A 26,492-nucleotide genomic window follows, 5' to 3' on the forward strand; every position below is an offset into this window, starting at 1 on the left:
CACCCATTCACTGCAGAGGATCCGTTGGTGAGCAAGTGATAAAATGCTACATTTCTCCAAATCTGATGAAGAAACAAACTCATCTACATCTTGAATGGAGGGCGAGTACATTTGCAGCAAATGTTTAATTTTGGGTGAACTATTTCTTTAATGCAATCCAACATTCATTTATAATTCACATAGTTCATCCATACGAAATATTATGTACAATCAGTATAACTGTGACCCAAAAAATGCTGCGTGAGCATAGTATGCTACGAATAGTCCCGAGAAGCAAGCTAGCGGTATGACTAATATTGAATCACAATATGAGTAATTTTAGCGTGAAAGACGCCTCGGTGCACTGTCTGGAATCAACTCATCACTACATGAACTGAGTAACCTTTAAATAACTGTCAAAATTGAGTTCCGTTTTTGTCAGACCTTTGAGGCTCTAATGTGTTTTTTATGTTTTTTTTTTTCCTCTCTAAATAAGGAAATTATGTGTTCTGTCCACAGAAAAGATGATTGATGGTATTCTAAAAAGAACAAAGACATATTCAATGGGTTCAGGACTGGACAGGTAATTAACTATCCACCAAACATATCATTTGTTTATTACATGATAAAAAAAAATATTTTATATATTAAAATAATTTATTTCCAGACTCTAAACTGAGCGGTTTCTATAATCATGTTTTGTATTTGTCTCCTGTAGTATGATTTGTAAGAAGTGTATTATTATTGGCAACAGAGGCATTCTGTTCAACAAGTCCCTGGGCTCAATAAAACATTTTTTTTGGTGACCCAAGTTGTTTTTTACCTGGCCCACCAAAATTTTCACTGATCCCAACCAAAAAAAAAAATGAAGCTGCATGTTTTTAATTTTAGAATAAGTAATGTTATTTATTTATTTATTTATTTATTTATTTTTATTTGTTCATATAATTCTTCTATTACCAAAACACAAAACAAAACAAACAAACAAAAAAAACTAAACTAAACTGGCTGTACAGCTGTAATGTAACTATAAATATTATTTTTATTTTTATTATTATTTTTTTTTATTATTATTATTATTATTATTATTTTTTTTTATTTATTTATTTATTTATTTATTTATTTATTTTTGCAGGTTTCAGCACATTTATACTGATGCTTTCAAGATTATAGTCATTTTTGGAGTTTGATCTGTTTTAGAAAGCTAGATATTATTATCTTGGTGAAAAATCAGCAGAATTTGCATTAACAGAATTTTCAAGGAATAAATATCTTATATATTAAAAGTTTACTTTCAGACTCTAAACTTGCTATACAACAGCAGTTTCTATAATCATGTTTTGTCAATTTCTCCCGTAGTATGATGTGTAAGAAGTGTATTATTGTCGGCAACGGAGGTATTCTGTTCAACAAGTCCCTGGGATCCCAAATCGATCAATATGATGTTGTTGTAAGGTAAGTTATAAAAGTTAAATATTTGATAGATTTTTCCTTGGATTTTTTTTCTCTCCTAATTCTCTACTTGATATTTGGGATGTTAACACAAATCAGTCGTTATTTCAGAAGGAGAGGGAGTTATTACATTTGAATGATTATGAATATAAAAACAGACTTTTGCCTGTTTAATCTTGTACATTAAACAGAAAGTAAAAAGAGAGTTTGGATTTCATGTTGATTTTTCCTCTGGTTTTAGACTTAACCAGGCTCCAATCGCTGGTTTCGAGAAGGATGTCGGCACAAAGACCACCATGCGCATCACTTACCCTGAAGGAGCCATCCAGAAAAGTGAGCACTACGAGAAGAGCTCACTTTTCGTCTTGTCTGCCTTTAAACCCGTAGACTTCAAATGGCTGCAATACATGTTGTCCAAGGTTAAACCGGTAAGGCGTCCAAAAATCTGACCACTCATAGCTGATAAACAGGCTCACACAGAATCTACATACAATTTGTTTTATTTAATACATTTATTTATTACATTTTGTGGATAATTTGACTGATTTTTCCTTTAAAATCAGCATATAAAATGCTAAAGAAAACCCCTGCTGATAATAAATCAGTCAAACTGCTTAAAAAGTGGATTTACAGTCATGTGAAAAAGTTAGGACACCCTATTGAATTTCATGGTTTTCTGTATCGGGACATAATAAAAAATAATCTGGTCCTTGGCAGGTCTTAAAATTTAGAAAATAAATCCACAGGTAAACATCATCACATGTCATATCACACTGTGACATTATTTATTTAACAATAATAAAGCCAATATGGAAAGGCCATGTGTGACAATGTTAGGACACCCTATGAGTCAACTGCCTGTAGGAGCAATAACTTGAAGCATTCATTTTCTGTGTGACTTTATCAGCCTCTCACATCATTCTGGAGGAATTTGGACCACTCTTCTTTTCAGCGTTGCTTGAACAACCTTGACTGGGCTTTGCAACACCTTGATTCTTTTCTTTTCAGCCATTCTGTTGTAGATTTGCTGGTGTGCTTGGGATCATTGTCCTGTTGCATCACCCAATTTTGGCCCAACTTTAGATGTGGGACAGATACTCTCGCATTTGACTCTAGAATACTTTGATATACAGAGGAGTTCATGGATAACTCGATGACTGTGAGGTGCCCGGGTGCTGTGGCTACAAAACAAGCCCAAAATGATCAGCCCTCCTCCAGCATGCTTGTCTCTTGGTATGAGGTGTTTGTGCTGATATGCTCTTTAGGTTTTCACCAAACTTGGTGCTGTGCATTATGGCCAAACATCTCTACTTCGGTCTCGTCTGTTCAAAGGACATTATTCTAGAAGACTTGTGTTTTGTTCAGATGCAACTTTGCAGGTCTAAACTGTGCTGCAATGCTGCAATGAAGCTTTCTTCTGCCAAGCCTTCCAAACATGACATTTTCATCCCATATTTTTCTAATGCCATTGTCATGAACTTTATCATTTAACATGCTATCTGAGGCTTGTAGAGTCAGAGGTGTATTTCTTGGGTTGTCTGCCATTTCTCTGAGCTTTACATGGTCTGATCTTAGGGTGAATTTTCTGGGACGTCCACTCCTGGAAGGAGAGGTGTCCGTTTTAAATGTGTTCCACTTGTGAATAAACTTCAAATTGTTTGGAAATGGTCGTATTACTCTTCTCAGATTGATGGCAGCAACAATTGCTTCTCTAAGATGATTGCTGATGTCTTACCTCCTTGGCATTGTGTTAACACACACCTGAAGGCTCCAGACCAGCAAACTGCCAAAGCTTATGCTTTTATAGAGGCACTTAGACTTGCTGATGATCAGTAATCAAAGGTATTTGATTAGCAGTGCTTGACTGTTATTTACCCTCTTAATTCCAATTTTTACAGTAAGGGTGTCCTAACTTTGTCACACATGGATTTTCTATTTTTAATGACACGGTGCGATTTGTCATGTGTTGTTGTTCATCTGAGGTTTTATTTTCAAAATAAGACCAGCCAAGCACCTTTTTTTTTTAAATGATGTCCTGATACAAAAAACCATGGAATTCAATAGGGTGTCCTAACTTTTTCACATGACATGAAAAGACGAGTAACATGTACCAGTAGGGGGCAGCATAGTGTATGCTCTGAACAATAATATTAAATATGAATGCCCAGGGCCTAAAAATAAGGGACAATTACTTTTTTTTTTTTTTTTTTTTTTTTTTTTTTTTTTTTGCCTTGTCCCACCAAGATTTTCACTGGTCCCACTCAAAAAAACAAACAAACAAAAAACAAACAAAAAAAGCTAATGTTTTTTTTTTTTATTGTTGTTATTTTTAATTTTAGAAATAAGTAATGGTCTTTATTTATTTGTTTGTTTGTTCATATAATTATTTTATTACAAAAAATAAAATAAAAATAAAAAACTGGCTATACAGCTATAATGTAACTATCAGACACTTTACTGCAAAACAGTTGCATACTAAGCAGAACATTACTGTTTTACAGAACAACACTGTTTTTTTTTTTTGTTTTTTTGTTTTTTGCAGGTTTTAGCACATTTTTACTGATGCTTTCAAGATTATAGTCATTTTTGCAGTTTTGATCTGTTTTAGCAAGCTAGATATTATTATCTTGGTGACAAATCAGCTGAATTTGCATTAACAAAGTTTTTCAAAGAAAGAAAAAACAGATGTGCAAATCAGTGAGTGTGACAGTTTCAAGATGGCACTGAATCAGTATCTGAGTCAAAAGCTGACCACTTCCGAAGTTCAGCTTGTGAGATGTGGGCCAGAGGTTTGCCACCACATGTACCTATGAAACTGCATTGGCATTGTGTTGAGTGGAGATGGATGTGGGCTTTGTGTTTGGCGTGGCTTTGATATGCAGCTGTGTGCGGGGCCGGTGTCTTTGTGAGTCAGTCAGCCAGTGTAGTGTTTCCTCAGGTGACTGACAGGAACTCAGTGATGTGCTTAATTGTGTGGTCTGGGCTGGAGAATGGGCACCTTATCTCTTGGGTTTGAGTTTAGTCAAGCAGCTCTTTCTCTGCGTTATCTCCAGAATGCTAATGAAAATGGCGCACACATCTGGCCTCTGTTCTGTTAGAGGTCCTTCTCCCGTGATGAAAGCCGACTCGAGTTCGCTCAGCTCAAGGACATTTCCGTATCATTTGGATCCCCAGGTCACAGCGCTCTAATAAAAGTCACCGGTGTGTAACTGGTCGTGAGGAGTTACTTATAATATTTCTGTTGCCACACCTTTAGCACTTTTTTTTTTTTTTTTTCAGTAATAATAATTACTTTATTTAATTTAATTTAATTTAATTTTAATTTTTAATATTATTTTATGTTTTTCTACATTTTATTTTATTTTATTTTATTTTATTAATAGGGCAGTCTTTTGGTTTTGGGTCAGATTTTGACTCCATGATTCAAAAAATATAAAATTTCTGTTGCCACACCTTTAGCTTTGTTTTTTCTTCAGTGACTCATAATAATTATTTTATTTTATTTTATTTGTGCAATCTTTTGGTTTTGGGTCTTTTTGGACTACAGTTCTTTTAAGTCACCGGTGTGTAGTTGGTCATGAGGAGATAGTTATAATATTTCTGTTGCCACATCTTTTGCACTGTTTTTTTTTTTTTTTTTTTTTTTTCAGTGACTCATAATAATTACTTAATTTAATTTAATTTAATTTTTTTAATATTATTTTGTTATTCTACTTTTTATTTTATTTTATTTTGTTTTGTTTTGTTTTGTTTTGTTTTGTTTTGTTTTGTTTTGTTTTGTTTTAATAGTGCAGTCTTTTGGTGTTAGGTCAGATTTTAACTTCATGATCGAATTGCACACATGTAACAAATTCTTCTCCAATGATCTTTTTGGGCTACTTTTAAACAAAATGGCTTTTAAAGTCAGTCTCATTGTAGAGATTTATGCAAAACAGACCACACAATGGCCACACACAGGTTGTGGGAGATCAGTTTAGTGTCTGACTGTATCCTGATAAGGTTAGTGGCTAAGATTTGCTGCTGTGTCTTTAGAAATACTCTATACAGAACCTTTTCCCATGGGCAGCAGCTTGACTTGAGTCTTTCTCTTTCTAAAAACACAGATAGCATGCCTCCCGACTTCTATATCCTACTCCATTAGAATTCCCACCGCCAGCCGAAAAGCCATTAGGACTAAGAGAATTGTAGGTTCGGAGAAGATGAGAGAGAAATGTATCTCTTGAATCTGGGACGTAAAAGGGTCAAAAATAGATTTATTTAATGAATTTGTAATTGAAATAGAAATCGCTTCTAATATGATAAATGTCTTTACTGTCACTTTTGATCAATTGAATGCATTCTTGCTGAATATAGGTATTGATGTGTTTAAAAACAAAACAAAAAACGAACGTTTGAGCAGTTCAATGAACTACTGCATTAAAAGTGTTTAAAGGCTATTTTTACAGTGTAAATGCTTTAGATGGCATTGTAGATGAAATATTCTTCAGTTATGGTTGCACATGAATACATTAGTAACTATATATTTTGCTGGAAGTGTTTACCATATTCAGTTTTTGAGTATTTAGTGGAAAACATGACTGGTATATTTTAGTTGGTCTTAAATTCCTTAATTTGCTTTTAAAAGTCTTAAGAAGGTTTTACGTTTCCTTCTTTTAAAATACAGCCTGCTTTAGAGGAAAAAAATAAATAGTTTCGTGGCATAGCGTGCGTTTTAAATAGATCCATTACCGGTTACTGCCAAAACAGTGATTTACTGAACAAACTGAACAATAAATGAACCAATTTAAGCTGAATTTATGTGTAATTTTGCGTAATGATAAACAGACTTAAACCGAAAAACTTTGCAGCAAAGAGCAGCGAAATAAATTCTTCAGATAATTGTTTTCAGTTTAAACGTCTCTTCCACTTTGAGAGCATTATCCGTCACTGACCCGTCCATGTGAAACATTAATTCACGTCCCAGCGCATGCTACAATCACGGCTCTAATTTACACATGAAATTAAGCGGAACGTTTTAATTCACTGAAGGTTTTGAAGTGTGCAGACTGTCTTGTAAATATTCTTCCGTTCGAAACATTCAGACAGGAATACTGATGAGGATAATTGGGAGGTCAGAGATGAAGTAGACGTTTTTCCTTCGAGTGTGTTTATTGGCCGTGGTCTTCGTTAGTGATTCCTTGACTCAGAAATACTCTCATTACTTGAATCTCTGTTGATTTGGAATTAAATGGCAGCTATGTCTTCTGAAAGCAAAAGAGCGGCCAAGATATCTTGTCGTAAATGATGCGTCAAAACAGCTAAATCATCGGTAGTCTTACCGCGGTCTGTTTAGACTAATGCCACCATATGTGAGATGTTAGGCCAGACGAAGATCTGCTGTGGAGGTTTTGGTCGCGTCAGCTGTCCTAGCTGTGGACGGGCCGTCGCTGTCCTTTTGCTTTTGTCTCCTCTTTGAAATCGGCTTCAAACACGGCCATACAGAAAGGTAAACATGAGCAGGTGGACTAGGGGTCAATAAACTAGCTGCTGTTGTTTCCACTGTTGGTGCAGTGAGTCACGTTGAGCTGCTTTGGATGAGTAATTGCAGAAGAGAAGGAGCATTGAAAAAACATCTTTACAAGAGAAGATTAAAAAACTAGAGGAGAAAAGACCGTATCTGAGAAGATATTTAATTTGGCTTAGATGATTTGATGCAGAATTTAAGAACATTGAAGAAAGTTTGAGATCATTTCGAGAACATTTAAAAAGAATAAGGAACTTTTAAGAACATTTAACAATAGATTAGAGAATACCTCAGATCTTCAGATTTGATGTGACTCAAGAGAAGGAACATTGCAAGGAAAAGATATTTAATTTGACTAAAATGATTTGATGTGACTAACACTGAGGTAATTTAAGATGGTTTGAGAACATATAAGGAGAAGATAATACAGTACATTTCAGAAGATTTAATTACTTAAGAAGACAAGGAACATTGCAAGGACAATTTACAAGAAGATTAAGAAAATATTTGTTTTTTAAAACCAAATTTGAGAAGATTCTAGATTTTAGAAAAAAAAAAAAAAATATAGTAATTAAGAAGATTTGGAAAGAAAAGATAAGATTTAATTTGACTAAGATGATTTGATGTGACTCAAATTTGAGGTAATGAAGGTGGTTTGAGGTCATTTAAGAAGAAGAGATTACAGAAAGTTTGAGATTTGGTTATATTTGAGAAGAGAAGGAACTTTGCAAGGACATTTCACAAGAAGATTAAGAAAATGGTTGAATTTTAAAATATTTGAGTAACAAATTCGAGAAGATTAAAAAAAAAAAAAAAAACTGTTCTTCCTGAATGTTCACAGATTTGAAAAGAAGGAAAATTTCACAAGAAGATTAAGAAAATGACTGAAATAATTTAATGTGACTGAAATTTAAGGTTTGAGATCATTTTGAGAATGATTTTGGAAATTTTGAGAACATTTGAGAATAGATTAGAGAATATTTGAGAACGTTTGATGTGACTCAGGAAGAGAAAGAACATTGCAAGGAACATTTCACTAGAAGATTAAGAAAATGTTTGAATTTGAAAACCAAATATGAGAAGATTCAAGAAGATTTTAGGGGGGAAAAAATTCTCTATTCTTCCTAAATGTTCTCAAATTAAGAAGATTTAATGTGATTTGAGAAGAGAAGGAACATTTCACAAGAAGATTAAGAAAATAGTTTAATTTAAAAAAAAAAAAGAGTAACAAATTTGAGAAAATTTGAAGAAAAAAAAAACTGTTCTTCCTAAATGTTCTCTAATTAAGAAGGTTTGATGTGACTTAAGAAGAGAAGGAACATTTCACAAGAAGATTAAGAAAATGACAATTTGATAAGATGATTTCATTTGACTGAAGTTATTTAATGTGGCTGAAATTTAAGAAAATTCAAGAAGGTTTGAGATCATTTTGAGAACATTTAGGAAGAGTATGGAAATTTTGAGAATATTGAAGAATAGATTAGAGAATGTTTGAGAGGGTTTGATGTGACTCAAGAAGAAAAGGAGCATTGCAAAAAATGGTTGAATTTGAAAACCAGATTTGAGAAGATTCAAGAAGATTTTAGGGAAAAAAATTCTCTATTCTTCCTAAATGATTTGATGTGACTTCAGAAAAGAAAAAAAAAAGGAATATTGCAGGAACATTTCACAAGATTAAGAAAATGTCAGTTTAAAGGGTTGATTTCACTTGACTAAAATGATTTAATGTGACTGAAATTTGAGAAAATTCAGGGTTTTAGAATTTAAAAACAAATCAAAGGAACTTTTTAAGAACATTTCACAAGATGTTTTTAAGAAATGATTGAATTTTAAAGGATAAGATTTAGTTTGACTAAGAACATTTGATTTGACTCAAATTTGAGGCCATTTAAGATGGTTTGAGATGATTTGAGAACATTTACTTAACAAGAGATTACAGAAAATTTGAAAATATTTGATTTTACTCAAAAGAAGAAGAACAACATTTCACAAGAAGATTAAGAAAATCACTGAATTTGAAAATGTTTTGAAAAAGATTTGACTAAGATAATTTGATGTGAAATTTGGGGTAATTTAAGATGGTTTGAGATCTCTTAGAAGAAGAGATTACAGAAAATTTGAGTAGATTTGATTATACTCAAGAAGAGAAGGAACATTGCAAGGACAGTTCACAAGAAGATTAAGAAAATGGCTGAATTTGAAGATATTTGAGTAACAAATTTGAGAAGATTCAAGAATATTAAAAAAAAATTCTCTATTTTTCTTACATTTTCTCAAATTAAGAAGATTTGATGTGACTTGAGATAGAGGAAACATTGCAAGAACACTTCACAGGATTTAAAAAATGACTTAAGTCAAGGATTTAAAAAATGATTTGAAAGGTGAGAATTAATTTGACTAAGATGTTTTGATGTGACTCAAATTTGAGGTCATTTAAGGTGGGTTAAGATTATTTAAGAAGAGAGTACAGAAAATTTGAGAAGATTTAGTTATACTCAAGAAGAGGAGGAACATTGCAAAGACATTTCATAAGAAGGTTAAGAAAATGGGTGAATTTGAAAACCAAATTTGAGAAGATTCATGGAGATTTTAGGGGGGGAAATTCTCTATTCCTAAATGTGCTCAAATTAAGAAGATTTGATGTGACTTGAGAAGAGAAGGAATATTGCAGGAACATGTCACAAGAAGGTTAAGAAAATTACATTTTAAAAAGATGATTTCATTTGGCTAAAATGATTTAATGTGACTGAGGTTTGAGATCATTTAAAAACATATAAGAAGAAAAGATCAGAGAACATCTGAGAAGATTTGACTTTAGAAGAGTAGAGAAGGAACTTTTTGAGAACATTTTATGTGGTGATTTTAAAAAAAGATTGATTTTTAAAGGTTAAGATTTGACTAAGATGATTTGATTTGACTCAAATTTGAGGCCATTCGTGATGGTTTGAGATGATTTGAGAACATTTAAGAAGAGATTACAGAAAATTTAAGAAGATTTGATTTTACTCAAGAAGGGAAGAAGAACATTAAGAACATTTCACAAGAAAATGATTGAATTGACTCAGGTTTGAGAACGTTCATGAAGATTTGAGGAAAAAATCAAATCTGTTCTTAACCGTTCTAAAATGTAGAAGATCAGATGTGACTGGAGAAGGAGCATTGTAAAAACTTTTGGACAAAAATGACTGAAACTAAATCTGAAATGATTATTTAATTTGACTAAGATGATCTGATGTGTCTGAATTTTGGGAACATTCAAGAACGTTTGAGATAATTTGAGCATGTTTGAAAAGAAGATTAGAGGATGAACATTTTAAAAACATTTCACAAGATTATTTAAAAATGATTTAAAAAGATCCAAAGAATTTACAAAATAAGACCGACTGGGATGATGTGATGTTACTCAAATTTGAGAATATTCAAGAAGCTTTGTGATAATTTGAGAACGTTTAGGAAGAATGCTTTTGAGAGAAGATTTATTATTAAAAGATTCATTTCAACTCATTGTGACTCTAAATGTTGGATCCAGCATACTCAAGTTGAAAACTATTCAGTGGATCTTTCTTTTCTAAAGACTCTGGTGAGCTCATATATTCTGTCAGCGTTCTCATCCAGACCATGCCTTTGATACTAAACATGCTGTCTAGGTAGGCAGCTCTCTAGGGTTCGGAACAGAGCTGAAGTCTATGAATCATTAGATGCTTTGTATGACATATTTGGCTTACACACTGCAATACAATGGTGTTTATGAGGGTCAAGTGTCCTCAGAGTCTGGTGACTCAGACATGAGGAGACCGAGGGCTGGGGGGTCAATGTCAGGGTCAGCGGCCCCTACCGCTCCACAGACGGCTGCGGAAAACCACAGCGGTTTATGAATGCCACAGTGTGTGTCAGCCCTCTGGAAACTGATGGATTCTGTGATAAAGTTTGCGACTCGCACCTCCAGAGTGTCAGAGCGACTGAGAGCGGCCATTGTAGTGAATGAGCCGTAATGGCTTCCAGCGCAGGGAAACACAGGGCCCACTCCACGCCCACAGGTTACAGCCTAACATCATCACACAAAAATGTGTCAGGAACTCTTTTAACCAAAGGAAGAGAAGTTTGGAGTTAAAAACAAAGGGGTTCGGGGATTACCCGAATGTGAGTGTGTGGATAACAGAGCGCATCTGATAGTCGGATATGACTGAAAGTAATGACTTGTGATTCACTAAGTGAAGCACTAAGAGTTTATGTTGATTCAGCTACAAATTCTTTAAGACATAGCAACACCATGAGCTTCAAGGCAAGTGTTTATATTGTCGGTGACAAAAATGCTTGTTGACAAAGGGTTTTTTGATTTCTTTGGCAATTTATATCAAACAAACATAGCGTTAATAAATGCATTATTTATTAATTCACATTCATTTAACCAGTTATTATTGGAGGATAAATATAATTTTGTACTGTATTTATTTATTTATTTATTTATTTATTTATCGATTAATAATAATCAACTGTCTATTTATCATTTGCATCTATATAGTTAACCAGTCTTGTATTCCATGTAACCAGTTATCTTTGGAGAATAAATATAATTTTGTACATACATTTATTTATTCATCTGTCTATTAATAATGATCAACTGTCTATTTTATTTGTTTATGTATTTATGTACTTAACCAGTTTTCATTGCAGATTAAATATCTATTTTGTTCATTTATTTAGTTAGTTATAATGACAGACTGTACATTTTATCCCTAAGATTTGATAATCAAATTTAAAAGAGCCCAAATTTCATCTGTACTTATAGTAAATGACTGAATAAATTGGAAATTATTTATTTATTTATTTATTTGTAAATATTTATGAAAAATAAAATAATAATAATAATATTTATTATTAGATATTTAATATCTTTTAGTTATTTCATTCATTTATTTTGTTTGTTTTGTTCATATAAAAAGCAGTAAATAATAATAATAATAATAATTTAATATAATAAAGTAAAATTCATTCTTTCAGTCATTTATTTATTTATTTATTTATTTATTTATAAATAATTATAAATGTTTTTTTACCATTCACTGGGACTATTGTAACATCGTGCTTGTTTATTTCTTTAATTTACTGTATAGATTTATGTTTTGATCTGGTTCCTGTGTAAGTGTCTTTGAACGTGTGTATGTGCTTATCTTTTAAAACTAAATTAAAGAATTATTTTTAAAACTCAGATAATTGGGAAAACATTTCTGGAACTAAGTTTGCAAAAGTGGGTGATCAGAAAACTTTTAAATCATATTTTTAAATTATTAATTATTTTAAGATTTTTTTTTTTTATATATTTATATTTTTATATTCTTTTGTTCATCTCATAAGTTTTATTTCAGACCGCTAGCTTACAGCTTGTTTTGCCGTAGCACTGTACATTCAGCAATGTGGTCAGATTAGTTTTCCTCTTGTTGCTACGGCCGTGTTGAGTGACCGTGTCTGTAATACAGCACAATGAGCCATTTGGACGCACGATCAGCGGACATACATCAGCCAGAGTTCAGAGTTCGTAATCATTAGTCAGCTCTTCTGCAGGTCTGTTTCAGGCAGCTCGCTGACAGGTATCAGAGAAACTCTGCGTACAAAGGCCTCGTGCGATGTAGGAGGTGGATCCTGCCACAGGGTGATTGATACAGGGTCTTCCTTGCCTTTGTGGCTTTGTTTGCGCTTCTTGTTTTTCATGGGGCTTTGAAATGGCCCCTCTCCTCTCCTCCACGCTGCAGGGTATTGTGTTCATCTCTCTCCAACCGAGCCACGTCACATTTTCCACCTGTGTGTTTATGGCTCTCGCCCTATGAGTCCAGCACTGAACAACAGATCGATTCGCCTCTGCTTCAGTGCTCACACATACGGAGTTCCTACGGGTTTGGAAAAGTATGGAATTCGATTTAAACATTTTCCAGGTCTGGAAAAGTATGGAAAAAAGAAAGCAGATTGTGAAAAAATATTTGTGTTTCCAGACTTCTGCCCGTATTCAGTTTTTTTTTATAATAGAAAATGTAAGAATCTAATAAAAATACATTTATTGCACAAGAAGTGAGATTTGGCAGCTGTCAAATATGAATTTTTTGTTTATGCAAAATGCAGGTTATAAGCATTTTGGGCTTCTTCTCACAATATTCGTAGCACCGTATTACATAGCCTCAAGGACCTTTGCCAAAAAAAATATACAGATTTTTATGTGTGCACGAGAAACCTTTAAACTTAGCATATAGGACAATGCACACTGAGCCACCTATTGTGCCATCAGCCCATTTCGTGTTGTGGTTTCTTGGCCTTAAAGAGATGCGTTAAAGAAACCTAAGGCCTTGAAATACTGCATATTGCCCTAATGAAAGCCACATTTTAAACTCTTTTTACAGTACCAGTCTTTAAGACCTTTGAACTTAGCAAATTTTATGTCATGGTTTCTGCGCCGCCACGGAGTATATGCTAAATTATGTCTTGATTTTAGAGGTAATACAATAAAAAGGCCAATTTTAAGCAAGTAGATCACTGTTCATTTATGTGCATCCATGCTCTTGTTTTATTCATAGTGATGCACAAAGGAATATAAAACTAGAAATTGTAATGCATAAGCATGCAAAATAATTCCCATGCACATGAAGAGTTTCTCGATGTCACAAAAAAGTTACGTGTGTGCATGTAAAAGTCTGTATTTTTTTTTTTTTTTTTTTTTTTTTTTTTTTTAAGGACTTTGTATGTTGTCACTTCAAGAAAATCAATGAAAAAAAAACTGAGAAAATAAAAATATTTAAAGATGACTGTACTATATACCAAATATAAAGCAGAAAATAATGCTCTGTGAACCATTTATATTAAATATGGTCTGAAAATCGACTGATAGGTTTGGAAATTTGAGTCTGGAAAACGTTTTTTTTTTTTTTTTAAGACTTAAGAAATGAATGCATGACAAAAGCAAAGTTTTTTTTAAGGAATTAGTACTTTAATTCATTAAAGTGCTCAAAAGTGCATTTATAATGTTACAAAACATTTCTATTTTAAATAAATGCTGTTCTTTTACTTTCTATTTATCAAAGAATTATGAAATATGAAGCAGCACAACTGTTTTCAACATGGACAATACTCAGAAATGTTTCTTGAGCAGCAAATCAGCCTATTATAATGATTTCTGAAGGATCATGTGACACTTAAGACTGGAGTAATGATGCTGAAAATTAGGGAATAAATTACATATTGAAGTATTTTTTTAAATAGAAAACAGTTATTTTAGATTGTAATAATATTTACAAATTTTTTTTTACAAGTTTTCAAGTTTAAAAATGAGAAATGCTTCTTGAGCATCAAATCAGCTCAGTTTTCTGAAGGATCATGTGACATTGAAGACTGGAGTAATTTAGCTTTGTGTCACAGAAATAAATTACGTATTAAAGTATTTTCAAGTAGAAAACAGTTATTTTAGATTGTAATAATATTTAACGATTTTGCTGTATTTTTGATTAAATTAATGCAGCATTGCTGAGCATAAGAGACTTCTTTCAAAACATTAAAAAATTGATCGCTGGCTACTGTATATGGTGTAAAATCTGATTAAAATTAAATTTTTGGAAATTCAGTATCGTATGCAATGCACCATCACTATCTGTCAGGCTAGGACTCACTTATGCAAAACAATCCCAACACAAATTACAATGTGGAAAGCTGAAAACAACCAAAAATGTTCGAACTACAACATACATAGCATTTGAGTTAAACGAGGCCGATGGTGACTGATAGCTGTGATCGTGTTATGCCGTGACACACGTGGTTTTTGTTACACCTTGTCTCACACGTGCTTTGTGTTACACCAGAAAACCACAAATAAGGCTCCCTGGGTCAAAGCCCTTGTTGTTTTTGTGTAGTTGCACGACCCTCTGTAAAGCCCATCCCTCCCTTGAAAAGAAAACACGGGCAGGACGTAATTACGCGCCGTGTTTATTTGTAGTACCGTAACTCGGGATGCCGTTTGATGAAATCCCACCGGAGTCGTTGCTCCAGAATGTCAAGTGGAGTTACGGCTTCTAACAGTCACACTCTCCAAGGTGTGTCCGAAAGATCCTGCAGGTGAAGTGGGCGTCCCAGGAGGAGAGCGAGAGCTCTGTGTTCGAACATGCTCTTGGCTCCAGCTCTTTGCTAGCGTCTCCCCTTTTATTCTGGATATCAAAGCGAGCGGCGTATTTACTCAGCTGAGAGCGTTATTCAGCGGCCGCGAGCGACTGTTCTGTGTCAGCTTCACTTTAGGCCTTTCTATAATAGCGCATTCACAGAACAGGAGTGTTTGAATAGAAAAGCTGGTATAGGCCGTCGGCGAAGTCACGCAGGTTTATTCTTTTCATTTGTTTCTTGTATTAATTCAAGTGTCTTGTGTGTTCTGCTCTTGATGTCTTTTAGCGGAGTATGGAGGGGTTCTGGAAGTCCGTAGCACGTTTCGTTCCCAGAGGCCCAGAAGATATACGGATCCTGAACCCGTATTTTATCCAAGAAGCAGCTTTCAAATTCATCGGCCTTCCGCACAACAATGGCGTCATGGGAAAAGGGGTGAGGAGTAAATGCTGAATAAATATTAAAGCAGACAATCTAAAATATGCTGTAATAGTCAGAATTGAAAACTTTCTGCTCTTAAAAAAAAAAAAAAAAAAAAAAAAAAAAAATAGGGACCTGTTGCATAAACAGCCTATGCCTAGGTAAATCGTCTAGCTTTTCGTAGTCAAATTAGCCCAGTCTGTTTTATTTACAAATCTGTAAATGATCTATGATTCAAGTCTAATTTGCTGTAACCGTATAGTTTCTGGTAATTACTGCAAATCAGCTATTAACAAAATATTTTATGAAAAGCATAAGATTTACATATGAGAAAAATGTACAAAAGTAGACTACTCTAAGCAGTCACAGGTTTATTCTTAAGTTTGTAAAAAGTAATAGTTGTTTTGGGATTCATGAGTCAGTGTGCAGTAATTTATTATGTTTATTATAAATTTATGGAGTTTATATATTATATTATATATAAATAAAGACAAGTTAATATAAATAGTTAAAATAAATAAGATTAAAATAAAGTTTGATTGATCTGATTTATTTTAATTTATATATAAATGTATATTATACATATACACACACACACATAAAAAAAAGGTTATTATATGATAAAATTTATTTTAGAAAACATTTTTGACCACTTTATGGAAAAAGATGACATGCAAATTATTATATTATATTATATTATATTATATAAACTGTTAAACTGTGTCAGAACAAATTAATCTTGATAATCACAAATGAATTGCAGTCAAACCGAAATTTATTCAGACACCTTCAAAATTTCTCACATTATCACGGTTTATTTGCTATAGTTTAAAAAATAGTAATAAAATATGACAAGAACAAGAGTTTACATGACAAGAGTTAAACTGTGCCAGAACATATTCGTCCTGATAATGTCAGATAACTTTGATAGAAAGGTACGTAACAAAAGGTCAGGTCAAAGTGTCAAATCAAGTTTTTGGACTTCAGATTTTTTGGGGGGTATAATGTCACAGTTTACTATATTTTGCTGTCCTGACTTACGTAAATGAACTTTAGTGTCCTGCACCCATTAGTAAAAAAATATATATATTTTAGAATATTTAGAAATATATATTTAGAGATATATATTTATATGGTTAGACTAGTCACTCAGTTTCAACGAAACCTCATCTATGGTGATTTTCTCAAAAAGTTGGCAATAAATATTTGTAAAAATTCATGTACATGATCAAAATGTACCAAAATGACCTAAAGCTCTCTCACATTGGCCCCTGGTCGGCGAGTCATCCTTATAAGTCCCCTGAGATGATGTTAAAATAAAGTGTCGTCTCCACCTGATCCAGAGTCTGTTTGCGCTCCGCTGCTATGGAGATGCGGTCGAGGGTCTCGAGCTGTGATGCGTTTCCTGTGTTATCAGCATGCAGGCGGAGTGTCTGGGGCCGGATTAGTCAGGAGAGTGTCTCTCTGTGGTGATAAGACTTTCACATTGAGACTCGTCTCTCCAGCCTCAGTGGATCAGGTGGTGACTGGATGATCCCTCTCTGCTGATACACACACACACACACACACGTCCCGCTCTGTCTGTGTCTCTGATAAAGTCAGTCACACGGTGCATTATCTTGTACTGAAGCGTGTGAGCAGTGCACTCAACTACCCTGAGTGTCCAGCCCATCCATGGTTGTTCACTGTTTGCTTGACAAATTTCATCTGTAATCATTTCACCATATAGTGTAGTATGAGTAAAATCAAACAGTTGAATTAAAGCTTTGTTGTTTCATTACTAATATAAAATGACTAATGTTTGTTTCTCAAGTTCCAACATTCAGACAATATGTTTCATTCTTTTGAAACTGTGCTTTTCAGTGAATTGTTAAATGATTCATTCATGAATCTGTGTGGATCAGATTTGTAAATGAATCACGGATCAATTACCGATTGGTATTTCTTTGTAGAACTATTATAACTGTATAATTTGTGGTTATTATTACTTTAAATTTTATTTTAAATGTCCTAGACATCAAAATCTTAATTCAGATGAATTCTTTAAATCAGATACTCACTAATACAAGACTAGTTTAAGAATTTAAGACTAGTTTAAGTGGGTAAATGCAACAGGTCACAGATTTATTTTATATATATATATATATATATATATATGTATGTATATATATGTATGTATGTATGTATGTATGTATGTGTGTGTGTGTGTGTGTGTGTTTGTATAAATCTTTGAGTATATATTATAAAAGTATATTAAATAAAACATTTATTTTAATCGCATTTTTCATTTATTTTTTTTTTACATTTTTAAAAAAGATTTTACATTAAATATTTTTTAAATATTTTTTAAATAAATTAAAAATTTCTCATTTTTCTATTAAATATTTTCTTAAAAGACAATTTTCAGCAACAACCAGAAATAATAAAGCTGCAATGATTCAGATTTTTTAAATGATCACAGATCATTTAAATTTGTGTATAACTGTTTCATTTCTGGTTATTACAGCAAATTGTCTTCTAAATGTTCCAGAAATCAAAATATTGATTCAGGTGAATTTTCTGAATTTGAATTACATTTTTTCTTGAACTTGAGTCATCTTCATATTCAAGTATATATTCAAGACTGTTGGGTATTTTATATGCTGTCACTGAACACTCATCCATATGCAATACTAAAATTGTTTTGTTTTTCCAGAATATTCCTACATTGGGTACTGTTGCGATCACGATGGCCCTTCATAACTGTGATGAGGTGGCGGTGGCCGGATTCGGATATGACATGAGCAATCCTCATGCACCTCTGCACTATTATGAGAAACTCATGATGTCTGCAATCAAAGAGGTAACGGCACCACACTGACCCGATCTAAAGGATTTCTCTCTAACTATCTTACAAAACTAGTAAGCGGCGTTAAAAATGGAAATTTCAGCGAAATTCTTAGAATTAAAAGGAGGTTTTCACAGTGATGCCAAATGACCTTTCATAGAATAGTTCTTAAAAGAACTATTTTGTTTCTTAGTGTGAAGAGCATTTTAATAATGCGAAGAACCTTTTTACCGCTCTAAATAACCTTTTGTGCAGTTAAAGGCTTCCATGGACAAGTTCCACGGTCTTCTTTATTTTGATTGTATGACATATTTGATAACAAATAAAAAACAGAGGAATTCCCCTCATATTTTAAATATTTTTTTGCCCTGAAACCTGAATAATTTCTGACCTCTGTCTGTTCATAGTTAAACAAAATGTCCTAGTTTTTGGCATCTGAGATGAGTGGAATGTGAACGTGCCTGAAGTAGATCATCGATGTTCGCTCGCTGCTTGATGATCTTTGGGAATATCCCATCCGCTGAGTCACGTCCACAAACGGGTCACATGACCTCATGCTGCTGTCTGTTCCAGAAATACGCAGAAACCTGAGAGGTCAGAGTAATGAGACAGCAATGGCAGTCCGAGCTGTGTGCGTGTTCGTCTTTCGGTGTTGACGAAACTACTTTGATACTGTAGCTTGCCAAGCTGCTAATAAAGTGAAGCAGTCAGATACTACAGGATACTAACAGGGCTCAGCAATTCATTCCTGATGGTCCAGTTGTTGTTGTTTTTTCTTCTTTTTCTTGTGTCTAGACACAAGTACAAATTATACAGGTAAAATGTACATTTATTAAGCACTTTTACATAGATAATGATGAAGTAAAACTGATTGATTAGTAGGTTTCAACACATTTTTGTTAATTCAATGTGTTAGCCATCTATAAATTATTGTATTGAAGATAAATCAGCAGAATGTGCAAAAACAATGTGAAGTCAACCTTATTTGTATAGTGCTGCAGCATACAAGTCAGATTTGCTTTATACAAAGTAGCTTCACTGTATTAAAAAAATAAAAACAGAATTAATGATGCAAACTTCTTCAAATATGAGGCAAAATAAGATTAGTTGCTATAAAGCAGCTCTAAAAAAGATCATTATTCAGCTTAAGTCAGTTCAGTGCTGTTTCAGTTCATAAACTATAAAATTAGTTCAGTGTAGGAATGTTAAATACATCACAGAAAATCTAACTTTTAAACCTTGTAATGCATTCAGGTCTGTTTTGTCCCCAAAGAGAGATATAAACATTTCAAAAAAAAAAAAAGTAAGGGAATGAAATGTGAAAATGCAGTGATCTCTGAATTTTTATTTTATTTTATTTTATGATTTTTTTTTTTAATTTATTTATTTATTTTTTTTAAGAGAGAAAACCATTAAAAATATTTGAGTGGACATGAGTATGTATGGAGTATCATTAGGTGTCAAAAATATTTAGCAAAATTATTTTGAAGTTATATTAGTGTCACAAAATGTTGTTAAATATATGTAGCCTTTTCACCTACATATTTTGACCTGGAAGAGATACATAAACATTTAAAAATAAATAAATAATAATAATAATAGTTTTTATTAAGGCAATGAAACTTAGAATTGCTAAAAATGACCCTCAGAACACCCATAATTTTTATATTATTTTAATTTATTTTATTTTAGGTGTCAAAAATATTTTTCTAAAAATTATTCATAAGCTATATTACTGTCAAAATACTTTAAGATATCCTTTTTATGATCCTCAAAATACACATAATTATTTTTTTTAGGTGTCAAAATATTTTTGTAAAAATTATCCATAAGTTATATTAGTGTCATAAAATATTGTTAAATATATGTTGCCTTTTTACCTATATATTTTGACCTGGAAGAGATACATGAACATTTAAAATAATAATAATAGTTTTTATTAAGGCAATGAAACTTAGAAATGCTTAAAAAGACCCTCAAAATACCCGTCATTTTTTATATTATTTTAATTTAGTTTATTTTATGTGTCAAAAATATTTTTTCTAAAAATTATCCATAAGTTATATTAGTGGCACAAAATATTGTAAAATATATGTAGCCTTTTTACCTTAATCTCACACAGTTTTGGAGCTGAATTTACATACATATGTTTCACAAATTTGGACAGTTTTGAGCAGTCATGAGTTAAATGGAAATAAGCTGAATTCCATTAATTCCAGTAGGGTTAATACTTAAAGTACAAAGTTTGTACAATGATATATTCAAACAAAATTTTTCATCAGTATTAGGCAAAATGGTTTTAGCTGAATTCCTTACTCATGCTTTAAAAAAGTAACAATACTTATGGTCCAAATAATACGATAGATTTTGAATGCAATATGAGGGTTAAAGTACAGTTTATGTTGCCTCACGGCGCTGGCCTGAAAGAATAAAATGGGTAGCAAACAATTTTTGTTGTAATTAGAAGATACATTGCATGTTTTATCAAAAGGATGAGTCGTCTTAAATTGCAAATCATTAGATGGCAATGTATTTCGTAGTGGTTTGTCATTTCCTCTCTTTACCTACAAGAGCGCCTCTGTTGTTGTGCATGTTTACTTTAGGTGCACCGTCCAAGCTTCTTTTGTGGCTCGTGAAATCAAAAGCAAAGCCGCATGTGCAGACGTCATTGCTCTTTTAAATGCAGCACGTGACAAACTTTGGATGACCGTTTACCCTATTGTGCTCTTTTTGTTTCTCTTTTTCTTTCACACACACACACACACACACACACACACCCAGTCCTGGACACACAACATATTCAGAGAGAAAGAATTTCTCCGAAAGCTGGTGAAGGGGGGCGTCATTCAAGACCTGACCAATGGGATTTGACGACACTTTTCCGTCACGCAGCCGATAGACAGTATTCACCAAATCACTGGTGACCGGCATCCCAGCCGACGGACTCACACTAATGCGAGCCATCAAACATCCAGAGATGTTTGGGCCGATCGCATGATGCGCGCCGGAGGAAGCGACCTCACCCCATATGCTGGACGGTATCCATGGCAACCTCACCTCAAACATGGTAACGCTTGTTTTTAAGATGCCACGTCGGCGAGAAAGAGTCCGTCCCCGTGTGGTGCGCCGCCCGACAGAGACTGGAAACGTGCTGCTTTCTCCTGTTTTTTTTTTTTACTCCAGTGTATTAAGTATTTATTAGACAGTATTTTAATCACGTCATTAAGACGCTTTATTTTGTTAGCTGATTCAGCTTGAATGCTTTAATACTGTTTTCTTCAATCTCAGGCTATGCACAACAGCACAACAACACACAATGATTGATTGTCACTGTTGATTTTCTGCTGCTCTTCTGACGTGTGCCATTAAACCAATCAGCATCCACTCGTTTTCTGCGCCTTGCACATGTATTTCCATCTCTGTGTATATCCAGATCATGAGACCAGGCTGATTAAAGTATAATCAAGATTTCTACATTCAGTCTGAAATGGGCTTTTCATTTGAACTGTCAACTGATGTGTATCAATTGTATCAATGTATCAGTCAATGTCAGTTCCAAAGCAGTAGACCAATCAGAAGACCCCGGAGGCGGGGCAAGCGTTGCAAGCTTTTGTTTACAGTAGCGTGTTGGCACAGCAACTGTTTCATTTGATGGTAAGATGGCAAAAGAGGCACTCACAGTGGCTGTGTCCAGATACCCTGAATTATATCACATTTCATCTAATTATCACAACCTGTTTCTTAAAGTCTGGAGAGAAATATTTACATTATTGCATCACGTCTCAAAAGCGCGTCTCGAGACGTGCACTGCACTTCTTCTAAAACTATTCCTGCGTCTCGTGTTTTTAGAACAAAGAGGCGTTCTATGTGAATGGCCCTTAATAATGCATAAGAATTGTATGTTATCGTAGAGCTTCAGTTGGTGATGCGTTGGTAGCAAATTACATTTGTTGCTACTAATACAATTTAAATTACATGATTCTCTACACCACTGTTGATGCCGCCTACAAAATAAGTAATTTAATAGTTAAATTAAAATAATTTTATTTCACATTTTTGATGTACTGGCTTTTTTAGTTGAAACACAACATCTTTTCTCCAAAATCGACCTATTGTGAGCTACAATTTTGTTAATTGATGATATTTTTTATATATATATATATATATATATATATATATATATATATATATGCACACACTACCAGTCAAAAGTTTTTGAATAGTAAGATGTTTTTGAATGAATTCTGCTCACCAAGCCTGCATTTATTTAATCCAAAATATTGTAAATGCAGTAATATTGTGAAATATTTTTACTATTTCAAATAACTGCTTTCTATTTGAATATATTTAAAAAAAAATTTTTTTTCCTGTGATCAAAGCTGCATTTTCAGCATCATTACTCCAGTCCTCCGTGTCACATGATCCTTCGGAGATCATTCTAATATTCTGATTTGCTGCTCAAGAAACGTTTTTATTATTATTATTATTATCAATATTTAAAACAGTTGAGTACATTTTTTTTTCAGGATTCTTTGATGAATAGAAAGATCCAAAGATCAGCATTTATCTGAAATAAAAAGTTTTTGTAACATTATACGCTATACCGTTCAAAATCTTTTATATTATAGAAATTAATACTTTTATTTAGCAAGGATGCTTTAAGTTAATCAGATGTGACAATAAAGACATGTATAATGTTACAAAAGATTTCTATTTCAGATAAATGCTCTTCTTCTGAACTTTCTATTCATCAAAGAAACCTGAAAAAATTCTACTCAGCTGTTTTCAACATAATAATACTGATAAATGTTTTTTAACAGTGAATCAGAATATTACAATGATTTCTGAAGGATCGTGTGACTGCTGACTGCAAAAAATTCAGCTTTGAAATCACAGGAATAAATAATATTTTAAAATAAGCTGAATAAATAAGCTTTCCATCGATGTATGGTTTGTTAGGATAGAACAATATTTGATCGAGATACAACTATTTCAGTATATGGAATCTGATGGTCCAAAAAAATCAAAATATTGAGAAAACAGCCTTAAAATTTTCCAAATGAAGTTCTTTGCAATGCATATTACTAATCAAAAATTAAGTTTTGATATATTTACAGTAGGAAATTTACAAAATATCTTCATGGAACATGATCTTTACTTAATTATACTTAATATATATATATATATATATATATATATATATATATATATATATATATATGTATATGTATATGTATATGTGTGTGTGTGTACATATACACATACATTGGCAATAAAAATAATATGATAGATAGATAGATGCTAACAAATTGAACAGGCATTAATGCATTCTATTAGTTATATCTTGTAAAGCCACTCTTTCAGCACTTGTTACGCTGCTCGACCAATCAGATTGGAGAACTGGATCTAACTGTTTCATGTAACTTTTACGTCTGTTACTCATCTAAACACATTTGTCATTGACTTGTGTTCGTTCTACTATTACATGATTGGAAAACATCAGCACCTGTTTATGGAAAGCTCATGTTTAGCATTTAAACTTCCACCTGATCAACCTGCCTATATTTTTTTCAAACAAACATTTGGATGTTTATGCGTGTGGCGGAAGCAAACACTCCGACTGCTTGTCTCATGACTCACGGCGCGCTGGGGGTTTTTCAGGGTCCTCGTGCCAAAAGGTTAATGGAAATATTAGGAATTTTTTAAGAGTCTGTGCTGTCAGGCGCCGTTCCTGGAAATCCCTCTGTTTGGTTTCTGAGATCAGTCCTGTTCCAGATGATCTGGATTCGTAATCCACCTCTTTTCCTTTTTTTGTGGCATGAAGCTCTGCTCCAGGCTGTTCAGAATCGTGTAGCGACATATCAGAGTGTGATTACAGTTATTCATGTTTGGTACATCAGATGTGCATCTGGTGGGTAATGGTTGCTTGCTGTGTGTTTACTGTTTAGCTGTGATCACCTGCTGCTTTTCTTTCTTTCTGTCAGTCTGGATGTAGTCATTTGAATCCAAAGACTCTTTCTGCACACATACTACACATTCACTTCCACTGGAGAAACACAAGGGGTCTTGATCAAGCACGTAATGGTAAAAGACTAAACCTGCAGCATACTAGTTACCAGACTAGTTACAGAAGATTATCCTGGGTTAGTGGCAGAAATGAGCTTTTTATTTTATTTATTTATTTATTTATTTATTTTTTTTGTTTGTTTAAAAGCAATATTGGCATTCTGGATTTGATTTTGCTTGTTTTTATTTTTATAACACAAAATATTTTGTGTGATCCTTTGATGTGAAGTATTACACAAGTTGAATTTTCAGCACTATTATTACTCCAGTCTTCAGTGTCACATGAAATCATTCTAATATGCTAATATGCTGCTCAAGAAACATTTCTGATTATTATCAATGTTAAAAACATTTGTGCTGCTTCAAATTTTTATAGAAATCATGATTTTAGTATGTTTTGATGAAAAGAAATTCAAAAGAACACCATTTAATTGTATAATAAAGTATTTCATTTATAATTAAATCGAACAAATCATGTTTTTACTGTCAGTTTTTATCTATTTAAAGTGTCCTTACTGGAAAAAAAATATTTTAATTTTATTTATTTATTGGAAAAACATCTGAATGGTAGTGTGTATTGAATTAAAAGCATTTTTGTAAAAACCCTGATTTGAGTATTTCTTGATGAATAGTGTTTCAAAAGAACACCATATATTTCATAATAAAATATTTAATTGATAATTAAAACATTATAAGTGTGTTTACTGTCAGTTTGTATCAATTTAAAGCATCCTTACTGGGAAAAAAAATGTATTAATTTGTTTTTATTTATTTGTTGGAAAAACATCTGAATGGTAGTGTGTATTAATAATTATTAAAATGTAAAATGTAAATTTATTTTGTAGAAACCCTGATTTTAGTATTTCTTGATGAATAGCAATTCAAAAGAACACCATATATAACAGTATACCATATATAATTTATAATAAAATATTTAATTTATAATTAAAACATTATGAATGTTTTTACTGTCAGTTTTTTATCAATTTAAAGCATCCTTACTAGAAAAAATAATCATTTTAATAATAAAATAAGAAGAAAAAAAATTAATAATAAAATATATATTTTTTTTTTTTTTTTTTATTTTTTTTTTTTGGAAAAACATCTGAATGAAACAATAGAATAGAAACCCTGATTCTAGTATTTCTTGATAAATAGCAATTCACATACACTATATATAATAGAACACCATTTTATAATAAAATATTTAATTTATAACTAAAACATTATGAGTTTTTTACTGTAAATTTTTATCAGTTTAAAGCATTCTAACTGGAATAAAAATATTCAATTTCAATTTCAATTTTTTTTTTGGAAAAACATCTGAATGGTAGTGTATACTGAATTGTAAAAAAAATACAGGGTTTCATTATAGAGACATTTTGAAATTTCAGTGAATTATTATTACTTCCGTTGTAGAAAATGTGAAAATATAATGCTGAGTTAATGCAATCCTAGGTTAAAACACTTAAATAACATCTTCAAATGGACTCTAGTGGATCATAACTTGTAGTTTTGAAGTTACTAATTGAAGAGTTTATTTGCAAAAATAGATAACTCAGTTTTTTTGTTATCATGTTTTTATTGTGTTAGTTAGCTGTATTTTTTTCTTTATATTAAAATAACCCAACTACAGTTTGATTGAGATTAATTGGAATGCAAATAAAAAAAACATGATTTTAAAAATTGTTTAAAACAGATTGATCTGTTTTTGCAAATAAACTCTTTAGAAAAGGAGACGAATGGAAGAACCGAAAGTACTCTTTGTAAACTCCTTCATTTATATCCTGCTTCCAAGTGTTTTTTACTTCAGCAAACGCTGTCCTTGAGATTCCTTCAAGCATGTAACATTTTCACTGATCAGACATTTTCAGTAAGCAGACGACTGGATGCTTCATGGCTGAATGTATACTGGGGAAAAAAAAAATCCTGTCAAATTTACAGTAAAGAACTGGCAGAAATCCACTGTAAAAACAGCATTTTTTAATGTTTGTTTATGTTATTAACGAACGTTATAAAGTGTAACCAGATGTCTTTTAATTGCCGTGTTAACAGTGAAATGCGGAATGTAAATCTTGCGAGCAGGCATTTACAGATGAATAGCGCGGCTGTGCG

At 32.6% G+C, this 26,492-nt stretch overlaps 1 protein-coding gene across 4 annotated transcripts in view; it reads left to right on the forward strand.

Annotated features, from left to right (window-relative positions):
- Nucleotides 1–21,787, forward strand: part of st3gal3a (ST3 beta-galactoside alpha-2,3-sialyltransferase 3a) — a 45,128-nt gene extending 23,341 nt beyond the window's left edge. For 3 of the 4 annotated variants that reach the window (XM_051111373.1, XM_051111372.1, XM_051111374.1), the window contains 6 exons: nucleotides 499–562; nucleotides 1,339–1,434; nucleotides 1,673–1,859; nucleotides 15,353–15,499; nucleotides 18,180–18,326; nucleotides 21,093–21,787. In XM_051111373.1, the coding sequence (XP_050967330.1) occupies nucleotides 499–562; nucleotides 1,339–1,434; nucleotides 1,673–1,859; nucleotides 15,353–15,499; nucleotides 18,180–18,326; nucleotides 21,093–21,182 (731 nt within the window). In that variant the 3' untranslated portion in view covers nucleotides 21,183–21,787. Of the gene's footprint in view, nucleotides 1–498; nucleotides 563–1,338; nucleotides 1,435–1,672; nucleotides 1,860–15,352; nucleotides 15,500–17,990; nucleotides 18,035–18,179; nucleotides 18,327–21,092 lie in introns of those variants that run through there. The other variant, XM_051111375.1, reaches the window with a different exon arrangement.
- Nucleotides 21,788–26,492: the final 4,705 nt, after the last annotated feature.

Source organism: Labeo rohita, chromosome 6 (genome assembly GCF_022985175.1).
Source record: "Labeo rohita strain BAU-BD-2019 chromosome 6, IGBB_LRoh.1.0, whole genome shotgun sequence".
In the NCBI taxonomy this organism is placed as follows: domain Eukaryota; kingdom Metazoa; phylum Chordata; class Actinopteri; order Cypriniformes; family Cyprinidae; genus Labeo; species Labeo rohita.